Source organism: Salmo salar, chromosome ssa19 (assembly GCF_905237065.1).
Source record: "Salmo salar chromosome ssa19, Ssal_v3.1, whole genome shotgun sequence".
NCBI classification, from domain to species: Eukaryota; Metazoa; Chordata; class Actinopteri; order Salmoniformes; family Salmonidae; genus Salmo; species Salmo salar.
In genome coordinates this window covers 55,888,983-55,901,768 of record NC_059460.1, presented here as the reverse complement: position 1 = coordinate 55,901,768, position 12,786 = coordinate 55,888,983, and the positions used below count along the sequence as shown (strand labels likewise).

Genomic DNA, 12,786 nt, shown 5'->3' with positions numbered 1-12,786 from the left:
CTAACCATAGGACTCTGGTCAAAAGTTGTGTACCATAAAGGAAATAGGGCGCCATTTATGACTCACAAATCATCAACACCGTTGATGATGAGTAAAGGGAGTTTTCATGTATGATGATGCTGTCAGTAATAAAAGTGTGGGGCCATAGACAGCACTGTTGAGTGTATTATTTCTGAGTGATCTGGATTTGATAATGTTGTTTGGTTATCCTAACAATAAAACCTGGGTTTTACGTAGCCATTTTCAAAGACCCAAAGATGGATGGTTTGGTGACACAATGGTGTCATGTTGCTATTGAAATGTTATTATAAACTGGGTGGTTCGAGCCCTGAATGCTGATTGGCTGACAGCTGTGGTATATCAGACTGTGTACCACGTTTATGAAAAAACATTTAATTTTACTTCTCTAATTATGTTGGTAACCAGTTTATAATAGCAATAAGGCACCTCGGGGTTTGTGGTATATGCCCAATATACCACTGCTAAGGACTGTGTCCAGGCACTCTGCGTTGCGTCATAAGAACAGCCCTTAGCCGTGGTATATTGGCCATATACCGCACATTCCTCGGGCCTTATTGCGCAATTCTAGATTATAATTGTCATTATAAAAACAAAAGTGTGTCTACGCCACAGATTTGTCTGTTACCTTCCTGACAGCCATCATATAATAGAGCTGTTGTTCAACCCTGTCATCTTTCTGGACATCCTACCATTCAATATAATGGGTGGTGCAAGAGTGAAATGTCACTAAATATCACTGGTTGTTGTCTGGACTGATGACCTTCAGTTGGTAATGAGGTCTGAGCCCTTCTGAGGCACGCAGACTGGGCACAATGACCATCACCATGGAGATGTAGTTGTGGTTTCAGTGGCTGTTATACTGCAGGCCCTTCAGAGGGTTTGTTGTGTTCTCAACAGGGAAGGGGGGGGGGTTGGGAATATCTGACTGTCAGGAGGTGTTACACACATATATTGTACACTTGCATTAGACGCAGGCACATGCATGCACACATTAACACACAAATGTACGCAGATACACACACACACACACATACACTGCATGCTCGCATACTTTACACAAACATCAGTCCAAATCAATTGTCTTAACAGTAAACTTACTGTGTCACTGTGGGAATGTTGACTTCAACTCTGAGATCTACATACTAGAACTCTCTCACACTCTAGGCTAGCTCAATTTATAATACAATACCTTGTGTTGGATGGCATTTTGGATTCTTTTTGATGTAGCCTAGATCTCAATTGACATAGAAATGACTAAAACCAAATCGAAACTGTGTAGAAATGATAATGAACCTACGTTTAGTCTCTTCACTCTGTCCAGCTTGCTAACAGTCATGGAAACGAGAGCTAGACAGTCAGGGACCATCAACAATGGAAAAAGTGATTGTTAGAGGACAATTTTGAGCAATTTTTTTACGGCAAGGAAATATAATACATTTTAAATGTTGCCCTCCAGCCCTCGGTGAATACTGAATTCGGCCCGTGGGGAATCTGAGTGTGACACCGCTGATCTAAACCATCTAAACTGGAACTATGCTGGTCTATGCTGTTGTTTTCAGCAGGGAGGACAAGCTATTGATTAAAAGTGCGTGTTCCATCATAAGTTGTTCAACAGGGACAGACCACTCAGGAATAAGTTCCACTCCAAGACGTTTACTGAATATTGTCCACCGATGCTCATCTTTACCTGAGGCCTTAGTTTAATTACACAACTGTAGGAAAGCAGGGGATATTATTATATTACCGTTTTTATCTCTGTCAAATGGAATGTTTTAAAAGGCTTACTCCCAATAGGTGATCTAGGCGATTTTGTCGGTCATTGTCAGTGTGGAAAGTAGTTGATTTATAAATCACTCCACAGCAGTGCACTCACTTCAAAAATGTAACAGCAATTACTTACAGTCATATCAAACACCCCATTGATTTATTCAGAGGGAGCAAAGTTGAAGAGGATTTCAGGGAAACTACCCAAATAGCTTACAGAATTACCGAGTAGTCCTTCAGCAAATTCAAATCCGACATTTTGGCTGTCCTGGAACGCTTTGTCTCTAGACATCATTAGTCTGTATTTCCTACATCCTTCAAACCTCTACAAAACCAATATCCACAGTACATCCTGTTGTTATTGTCAGGCGGTCCATAGAGGCGTGTGTATTTGTGTGTGTGTGTGTGTGTGTGCATGCACTGGGAAATGACTGTCTATCTGCTAAAACCACTGTCTGCTCCTCTGTGACCCAATCCCCATATCACCTGACACCAGATCTGTATGTACTTTAGCCAACCCCTCTGACGTACAGTACCAGTCAAAAGTTTGGACACACCTACTCATTCAAGGGTTTTTCTTTATTTTTACTATTTTCTACATTGTAGAATAATAGTGAAGACATCACAACTATTAAATAACACGTTTGGAATCATGTAGTAACCCCAAAAAATATTGAATATTTGAGATTCTTCAAAGTAGCCACCCTTTGCCTTGATGACAACTTTGCACACTCTTGGCATACCAGCTTCACCTGGAATGCTTTTTCAACAGTTCCCACATAGGCTGAGCACTTGTTGGCTGCTTTTCCTTCACTCTGTGGTCCAACTCATCTCAAACCATCTCAATTGGGTTGAGGTCTGGTGATTGTGGAGGACAGGTAATCTGATGCAGCACTCCATCACTCTCTTTCTTGGTCAAATATCCCTTACACAGCCTGGAAAGCCAGTGGAATGTGGTAATCTTGCTGATTGCTCTACACTCTTATACAGGGCCGCAACTTTGGTTTTGGAAGTGGGGGGGCGTCATTATAATCCAGTCGGATAAACACTCCAAACAGCCTACCCGACACTCAGAGGCGTTCGTATGGTCCTAAAGCACACCGTTGTCTCGTTTTGTATTACGTTCCAATGATAAAATTGGGGGGGACAAAAATGCAATTTCAGAATGTGGGGACCCCGTCCCCAGTGAAGGTTGCGCCCCTGCTCTTGTAAAAAAGGGTTCTTTGGCTGTCCCTATAGGATAACCCTTTTTGATTCCAGGAAGAACCCTTTTGGTTTCCATTCAGTAACCTCTGTGGAAAGGGTTCTACGTGGAACCCAAAAGGGTCCTATCTGGAAACCTGTTGTTGAGCCTCGCACTTCAACGCTCTTAGTTGTTGCGGAAATTGACCCACTATACTGTTATATTTCTGCATCTATGTCATATCTCTGAGTCTGTCTTCAAACGTAATTAAACTATAGTTGATTAGTTGATTACTGTACAAATGATTGCGTTTTTACTGTTTTTACTGTGTATATCAACTGTGGCATAGAGATAGATGAGTACTTCTTTAGCGTGGTTGAAACTATTAAATCTTGACAATGGTAGCTGGACACAGTTCAGAGGGGAGGATTTCACAGTAATCGGTCCCCTACTAATTTAATACTCTGCGTAAAGATGAAACTGCATTTTAATCTGAAACACAATAGCATGCATTACACAGATTCCGCAGGTCATACACTATGGGAAAGGGATCACCTGAACTAATACTGACATCTAAACCTACATCTGTGAACTTCTGACCTGTACTCTTCTTACTCTTAATTCTACAACTCTTTTATTGTAGTGTAGGTTGGGGAAAGTGAGCGAGGCAACCCAATCTGGCAACTGACACAGAGCAGCAAGGCATTGAGACACAAGGAGGCCACGTTGGATTTGTGATAATCCTTCTGAATAATACAACAATGGCAGCAGTAACCAACCGCTGTTGAATAGGGCCATTATTCTCTTGTCGCTTTCACAACTTCGCTCATAATCTGCCTAGATGGCAAACCTATTCCAAAAGCATGGCTAGGCTACTTATTTCCCCCCTCTGTTATTTAGCTCTCCTTCATGGCTTATTCAAGCCATGTAAAGAGCCTACTGTGAGGCCTACATGATGTCAGCATTGTAGGAATGATGGGAATAAGAACAGGGGGGAATGCGAGGAGAGAGAAAGAGAGAAAGAGAGAGAGAGAGAGACACTAGATTCTCCAAAGTATTCTCCAATTACATTGAATGAACTACAGGACAAAATACAAACCCTCCAACCCATAAAAGGCCTGTGGGGTTGATGGTATCCTAAATGAAATGATAAAATATACATACCACAAATTCCAATTGGCTATACTTAAACTCTTTAACATCGTCCTCAGCTCTGGCAAATTCCCCAATATTTGGAACCAAGGACTGATCACCCCAATCCACAAAAATGGAAACAAATTTGACCCCAATAACTACCGTGGGATATGCGTCAACAGAGAACTGCTTCATCATTAACAGCAGACTTGTACATTTCCTCAGCGAAAACAATGTACTGAGCAAATGTCAAATTGTCTTTTTATCAAATTACCGTACGACAGACCACGTATTCACACTGCACACCTTAATTGACAAACAAACAAACCAAAACAAAGGCAAAGTCTTCTCATGCTTTGTTGATTTCAAAAAAGCTTTCGACTCAATTTGGCATTAGGGCCTGCTATACAAATTGATTGAAAGTGGTGTTGGGGGAAAACTATACGATATATAAAATCCATGTACACAAACAACAAGTGTGCGGTTAAAATTGGCAAAAAAACACATTTCTTTCCACAGGGCCGGGGGGTGAGACAGGGATGCAGCTTAAGCCTCACCCTCTTCTACATATATATCAACAAATTGGCGAGGGCACTAGAACGGTCTCCAGCACCCGGCCTCACCCTACTAGAATCCGAAGTCAAATATCTACTGTTTGCTGATGATCTGGTGCTTCTCTCTCTAACCAAGGTGGGCCTACAGCAGCACCTAGATCTTCTGCACAGATTCTGTCAGACCTGGGCCCTGACAGTAAATCTCTCCATAGCAAAGCCATCATCTACAGAGAAATTAACCTGGAGAAGAGCCCCCTAAGCAAGCTGGTCCTGGGGCTCTGTTCACAAACACAAACAGACCCCACAGAGCCCCAGGACAGCAACACAATTAGACCCAACCAAATCATGAGAAAACAATAAGATAATTACTTGACACATTGGAAAGAATTTACTAAAAAACAGAGCAAACTAGAATGTTATTTGTCCCTAAACAGAGAGTACACAGTGGAAGAATACCTGACCACCGTGACGGGCCCAAAATTAAGGAAATCTTTGACTATGTACAGACATCGGTGAGCATAGCCTTGCTATTGAGAAAGGCAGCCTAACGCAAACCTGGCTCTCAAGAGAAGACAGGCTATGTGCACACTGCCCACAAAATGAGGTGGAAACTGAGCTGCGCTTCCTTACCTCCTGCCAAATGTATGACCATATTAGAGACACATATTTCCCTCAGATTACACAGACCCACAAAGAATTTGAAAACAAATCCAATTTTGATAAACTCCCATATCTATTGGGTGAAATACCACAGTGTGCAATCACAGCAGCAAGATTTGTGACCTGTTGCCACAAGAAAAGGGCAACCAGTGAAGAACAAACACCATTGTAAATACAACCCATATTTATGTTTATTTTTTTTCTCCCTTTTGTACTTGAACTATTTGCACATCATTACAACACTCTATATAGACATAATATGACATTTGAAATGTCTTTCTTCTTTTGGAACGTGGTTTACTGTACATTTTTTATTGTTTATTTCACTTTTGTTTATTATCTATTTAACTTGCTTTGGCAATGTAAACATATGTTTCCCATGCCAATAAATCCACTTAAATTGAAATTGAGAGAAGACGAGAGAGAGAGAGAGAGAGAGAGAGAGAGAGAGAGAGAGAGAGAGAGAGAGAGAGAGAGAGAGAGAGAGAGAGAGAGAGAGAGTGCCGCAAAGAACGGCCCTGTAAACTAAAGTAAACAAACCCTGTGGCACACTGTGGTGAGTGTTGGTGATTAAAGAGAATTATGCAGGCCTGAAAAAGCTTGGTCGGCATTTTGATCTGTTCTCTGCAACTTCCGCTCCAGATTTTGATCTGCAACCTCTGCTCCAGATCTCCAGGGGAAGAGGGGGAAGAGGAGAAGAGAGGATGAGGGGAGGAGGGGAGAAGGGAGGGGATAACAAGGTTATACCACTGCACACTACATCTAATTATTTGTTTAGGGAGGCAGAGGGAGGCTGGGTTTTGTAATCATGGAGGGCCTTCCTTCCTCTTTATTTCTTCCTTCCTTCCGTCCTTCCTTCCTGTCCCGGTGGAAGCCAAACCAAGACCAGGGCTGCATCTTTATGTTTTGCTATTGACAGCTGGGGGTGGATGTGTTGAAACGGCAGAAGTTGTCTATGATGAGTATAACTACAGTAATGTCTCTATTATTGGGGAGAGGTCTGCAATGATAGGACAGATGTAAAACAAAATGACAGGGAGCGCAAACAAACCATTCATCAGTAACCTCTTGAAAATGAACAGTATCATTACGACCATCAGAGATTTTTGTGGTAACATACCGTTTGTGTGTTTGTATGTGTGTGATTCATCATAGATTCATAGTGTGTTTCTCTTCAAATAGGACATACTTGAGGATTTGGAGTGGACTAGAGTGTGTGACTTCCATTTATTTTGACACAAGTCAAGGCTGTGTCTGATGTACAATGCATGACTGACCTCAGAGTTCCTTATAGCCTTACTGTGTTTGTGAAGTGTCTCTATAGTGATGTGAGAACAGAACTACCTGTCACTCTTGGCCATGATTCATTGCAGACCCTCATGTTGGAAAAGATGCACAACTTCTCTACTGTCTTCTCTCTATATTTTATGTCATCTTACCCATCTGTGCCACCAGAACTATAGTATTATGGAGTGGGGTGGAATTCGTAGAAGTTTCTCCCAGACACTATTAGAGGGTCACATGTTCTCTTTCTTTTTTGTTAAAATTATATTTTAAAAAAAAGAAGGATTTTTTTATTTTTATTTAACAAACATAATAGATTAATTCATATAAATACAAATCTGTTTTCACATCAATACATGGGTTCGTTATTAGACTACTTAACATCATTTACATATTTCATAGTGTCCAGCTTTCTTCTTCTTTTTAATTCCGTTTTGATTTGTTTCAAAATTAAGTTATATTATAGTCGTCATACGTCATCATGCATCTTGTCCTCCAAATCTTATTGTTCACAATGCATATTATTATCCACCTTAGATATTCAGTATTGTCGTCCATGTTAGTATCAAAAACACAAGCCTCCCCCTTTGCTTGAGGAACGATAGAGGAGCAATAGAGAACAGAAGAGGAAGGCCCACCCCCACACTTGTGCTATTTCATGAATTACCTGGACCACCTATTGAGATGCGACTTTTGTTAACCAAATCAGGTGAAACATGAGCTGAAAACTGGACTAGGACTTTATGGTTTGGATCTGTTTTATAGTTTTTTTATGGTCTCTGGTAGGGTAGGGTAATCATACCCTTGATCTATGGTTATGAGAAAACAATATTATAGTGGGAGGCAGTAAATGATGCAGGGTCGTTGTGTCTCCAAATTAACAGTCACTCCTAATGGAGCTGATTAAATTGATGAACTGCACTCTAATTGGACAGATCATCTCTGCGGTACATATCACGCCCTCATTAGGGAATGATGCCTCGTTAGCAAGTGATGACATGGGGAAAAAGAACTCTAGCGTAGGGGTTCTCAAACCTTTTGGGGTCGGGGACCCCTTTTATGATAGCAAATTTAACAGGGACCCCCTCATAATTAGAATACAACTCGAGTCAGGGGCGCAACTTTGGTTTTAGAAGTGGGGGGGACATAATTATTATTATTATATATATTTTTTTTTTATCCAGTTGGATAAACACTTCAAACAGCCTACCTGACCGCTCGAAGGCGTCCACATGGTCCTGAAGCACACTGCTGCCTTGTTTTGTATCACATTCCAGAAATAGCAAACAAGGAGTTTCAATATGACTTTGACAGTGCATGGCAGGACGAACCAAGTCTCAGGCCCTGAGGAGGAACATTTTAAAGGCCCGTCTCTTGGCATCGGAGAAAAAATGTTGCGGTTTTCAAGCTAATTTCCTGCAATTCTACACATTTTGTCATGGGGCAGAGAGTTTTTTTGTTGTTGCAGCTTTAAAGCTAATATCCTGCAATTCTACATATTTTGCCTTGAGGCAGACAAAACTTTACAGTTTTAAAATTTAAATTACAATGCATTTATGTTTGATGGAAAAATACACATTTGGGAATACAATAAGTATTGAGTTGAAACATTTGATAATTGGTGGAGTACTGCAGTGGATACCAATATCCCTGTGAGCCTCCCAGGCCCATGTTGCCCTTGGTTAAGAACCTAAATTGTAGATGAACGATATATAATGATATTACATTGTATTATTGTATTACACCCTTTAAACTTATTTCACGGATCCCTTGGCCAAAATACGTTTAATCTGTTGTTGTTAGTAATATTCAGTAAAAAGATGTAGTGCATACAGTATATCATTTTTGGGATATGACCTTGGACCCCCAGTCCACGGAGGTACTGCATGGGGGACCACGGCAAGATAAAAGTATATATATATATATATATATATATATATATATATATGTGCATTACGACTTGGAGAACCCATGTTCTAGTGGACTCCCACTGTGACTTCTCTGACAATTTACAAGTCTGATGCATTGTGACAGGTTGGGGATGGGACAAGCCAGTGAGATGAACGAAAAGCTATCCAACATAATGAGGGAAGGATAATGTTCTGAGAAGAAATGCCACTGTCTCCATCAGTCTGTCAGTCAGGTCGTTAGTGTAAAAGAAAACGTGTTCTCAATGACATATCTGGTTAAATAAAAGCCACTCAGTCAGTCAGTTAGTGACAGTCCGTCAGCCAGTCAACTACTATGTGTCCCTTTTGTTATATAAAATCAGTGGACAAACTGCACTGCCAACCTTCCTAGTTATACAAGTGGAGTTGCTTTGAAGGGTTGTTGACGTGACTTCCTCAGATCGTACAGTTCCTGCTGTCCCCCCCCCCCCCATGACTCTACCCCAGCGAGATAAGAGGGAGAGAGAGACGAAGGGGAGGTGAGATGCTGTCTCCACTGTCAGAAAGGAAATTGACAGGGAATTCACTGACAGTGGTGAGATTGCTTTGGAAAGGATGTGAGGCATTTCATCTCTCTCTGTATTGCTTTCCTCTAGACTACTTTTCTCTAGGTTCTTTTGCTCATGCTTCCGGTGAACATTTCTATTCTCTCACACTCTCTCTCTCTTTATGTGTTTGTTTTCCTTATGAGCTGACCAATGGTGACTAATCAAATGAAAACCACTGCATTCTCCCAAAGGGTTAGTATGCGTGTACAACCAGCGAGTATAGATCTACAAACGATATAGTAGTTCCGCACTCAGAAAGTTGCTGCAAAGACCTTACTTAATTATTCATTTTTGTAAACTGATTTTCACTGCACAGGGGGGGAAAAGTGAAACGGTGAGTAACCTGTAGTCCTAACTGTCCTCTTCTCTCCTGTGTCTGTTTCCAGCTATGCAGCAGGTTCTGGACACTTTGAGTGACAGCACCAGCTCCACCATGGCCAATGACCTGGACCTCATCTTCCTCAAGGGCATCATGGAGAGCCCTGTGGTGAGAATATACCTTTCCCTACAGTCTACCTACTTTTCTATGGATCTGTTCCACTATGTCGGGCTTGTCGTTATAAGGCTATAGCTTTCTTGTTGAGTTCTAGTTGTCTTCATATGACTGTATTCTTTGCTTTACGTAGATGGAATTGCAATTCCTGAATCGTTTGTTTAGTCAACTTATCAGTCTGTTCTTGTCAAAAACTGTATGCACTGGACTCAAATTATGAGGCACAATGTTCACCAAAAAGCACAAAGAAGCTACTTTGTTGTGAGAGAAGAGATACCAAAACAAAAACTTGCCTTATCGACTTTTCTTTTTTAAATGACGACTGCTACTAGTTTTCCAACATATAATGGATCCATGTTCTTCGTTTGAGTTACATTTTGAGCTTTTCGGCTTCTGAAGAGACTGAGGTTGGAGGGAAGGAGGAGGGGAGGGATAAAGGGAGTTTGGAGTAGCAGACTGGCGATTTAGAGCAGCGCCCCACTGAGCTCCTGGTTCGGTCTTTTTTATTCCAAATTCAGCGCCCTTAAAAACATTTGAATTTTCCAAAAGCTACTCGAATGAAAAATCCACAATCAATAAACAAAATAATAAAACCTCAATTTAAGTTTAGAACCTTGAGAAGGAAATTAACAAATCAACATTGACATTAACATTGTAATTATTAAAATGACAGTATAGTCGTGATTGTTGCGTTATCTATTCAAATGCAGTTGAGGCCTAGGAACTGTCAGAAGCGCTGAGATTTTACAATCGTGGGGGATACTCTGTTCTTTGCCATGCTCTCAAAGAAAGAACAGACTCACAGGCTCACTAATGCTGTGTGTGTGGTCTTTCTCTCTCTCCGATTCAGAGCATTCAGACAGACAGAGTTTTCTGGAAGCGAGGAGATTAGAGCTCTTTGGGGAGCACTGCATCAAATGCATCCAGTTGCATCTCTCTCTCGCTCTCTCTCTCTGCTCTCCACTCCGCTTCTCTCAAGGCTGATTTATTTATTTTCTGGGGGAGATTTATTATCTGTGCGTGTGTGTCCCCCTTTTGTCTATCTATATATGGGAAGCTCCTAAAGGATTCATTCACAGATGCAAGCTGTACGAACACTGTCCTATGTTCAAGGACTTGAAACAGGCGTTTTGAACAGAGTGTACTGTTGCTTGCCATTGACCTCCACGCAGGTCTATTGTATTATTCTTCATGGTATAGAATATATGGAGCAGCTATGCCAAAAGCCATTCACAAAGCTACAGTGCATCATGATCAATTATCAACATGGCAGCTACTGCTTGGCTCCTTATGCTGGAGTCATCAGAACTATTGAAGCATTGAAATAGCTCATAAGATCACAAGCGCGCAATTGCTCTTGCTCTCGCTCACGTCTTGAGGTGGCCTATGTCTTTTGAACGAGACGACACAGACCTGGTCTGCTACACTATTAGAAAAAAAAGGGTGCTATCTAGAACCTAGAAAGGTTCCGCGGCTGTCCCCAATAGGAGAATCGTTTGAAGAACCCTTTTTGGTTTAAGGTAGAACACTTTTGGTTCGGTTCCATGTAGAACCCTTTCAACAGAGGGTTGTACATGGAACCCAAAGGGGTTCTACCTGGAACTTAAAAGGATTATCCTATGGGGACAACCGAAGAACCATTTTGGAAGAGTGTATGTATTCAGTACAGTCCTCTCGGTGTTTGTTTTGCCAATGCTCCCATATAATATTTCAAACGTGCATATCAAGTAGCTTACAAAGCCAGACAACAACAACAGAGACTAAAGGTAGCTACAGTATTCTCGTCAATTTAGGTGGTCTACAGAATTTATTTTAAACGGGACAAAGACTTAATATGCACATGCAGTCCTTTCGCTCTATTTGGATTCTTCAGCCTCCCATATTTTCAATGTGCCTGTGAAGTAGCTAACAATGCCAGACAACAGCAGAGACTAAAGGTAGCTATTCCAAGAGGGCTGAACCTTCTGGCTGTCTGTCTGTTTCCCCACCCCCTGATCTAAGCAGCAGTATTTGTGTTGTTCTGCTGTCCAAGGACCACTTTCTGACAGCTTGCTCCACCAGGTTGCCAGACCTTTGCCAAAGCACATTGAGTAAACCCAGTCTTCCTGCAGAAGAGTCCTACACAGTGTGTGTGTGAGTGGGAGGGTTTGTGTGGGTGTGTGTGTGTGTCTCTTTGAGTGTGTGTCTGTTTTTCTGTCTGTTTTTCTGTCTGTCTGTCTGTCTGTGTGTTTCTGCGTCCGAGCAAGTGTTTGTGTGTACTCATATCCTGTTCAACAGCAGGGGCGCGTTCCCTTCCGTCACGTAAACAAACAGCCATAGCTGCCAGACCAGACAACAGGCCCATGGGAGCATGTCTCTGTGGGATTGACTGTCTCTGTAAATCTACCCACAAAACAACATGGCTATTTGTGTCTGTTTGGGAGTAACGTAGCAGTGCGGTGGGATGTTAAATGATATCTGATATATCTTTATTGTCTATGCAGCAGCAGATCAACTGCTTTGTATTGATATCCTTATTTGAGTTGTTTTCTCAGTGTTCTTATTCATTTCTCCGGTGCTAATTTGGATCAGCATTGTAATTACGCTGTACTTGCCTCAACACTGTAACACTGCCTCAACACTGTAACACCGCCTCAACACTGTATCACCGCCTCAACACTGTAACACCGCCTCAACACTGTAACACCGCCTCAACACTGTATCACCGCCTCAACACTGTATCACTGCCTCAACACTGTAACACTGCCTCAACACTGTATCACCGCCTCAACACTGTAACACCGCCTCAACACTGTAACACCGCCTCAACACTGTAACACCGCCTCAACACTGTAACACTGCCTCAACACTGTAACACTGCCTCAACACTGTATCACTGCCTCAACACTGTATCACCGCCTCAACACTGTAACACTGCCTCAACACTGTAACACTGCCTCAACACTGTATCACTGCCTCAACACTGTATCACCGCCTCAACACTGTATCACCGCCTCAACACTGTAACACCGCCTCAACACTGTAACACCGCCTCAACACTGTATCACCGCCTCAACACTGTAACACTGCCTCAACACTGTAACACTGCCTCAACACTGTAACACCGCCTCAACACTGTAACACCGCCTCAACACTGTAACACCGCCTCAACACTGTAACACTGCCTCAACACTGTAACACCGCCTCAACACTGTAA

General features: G+C 41.9%; 1 protein-coding gene across 6 annotated transcripts in view; it reads left to right on the top strand.

Moving 5' to 3' along the window:
• The window catches only part of mpp2b (MAGUK p55 scaffold protein 2b), a 43,741-nt gene that overhangs the window by 19,569 nt on the left and 11,386 nt on the right, over nucleotides 1-12,786 (top strand). For 2 of the 6 annotated variants that reach the window (XM_045702511.1, XM_014159014.2), the window contains exons 1-2: nucleotides 9,091-9,289; nucleotides 9,484-9,584. In XM_045702511.1, the coding sequence (XP_045558467.1) occupies nucleotides 9,486-9,584 (99 nt within the window). In that variant the 5' untranslated portion in view covers nucleotides 9,091-9,289; nucleotides 9,484-9,485. The other 4 variants (XM_045702509.1, XM_014159011.2, XM_014159015.2 and 1 more) reach the window with 3 other exon arrangements.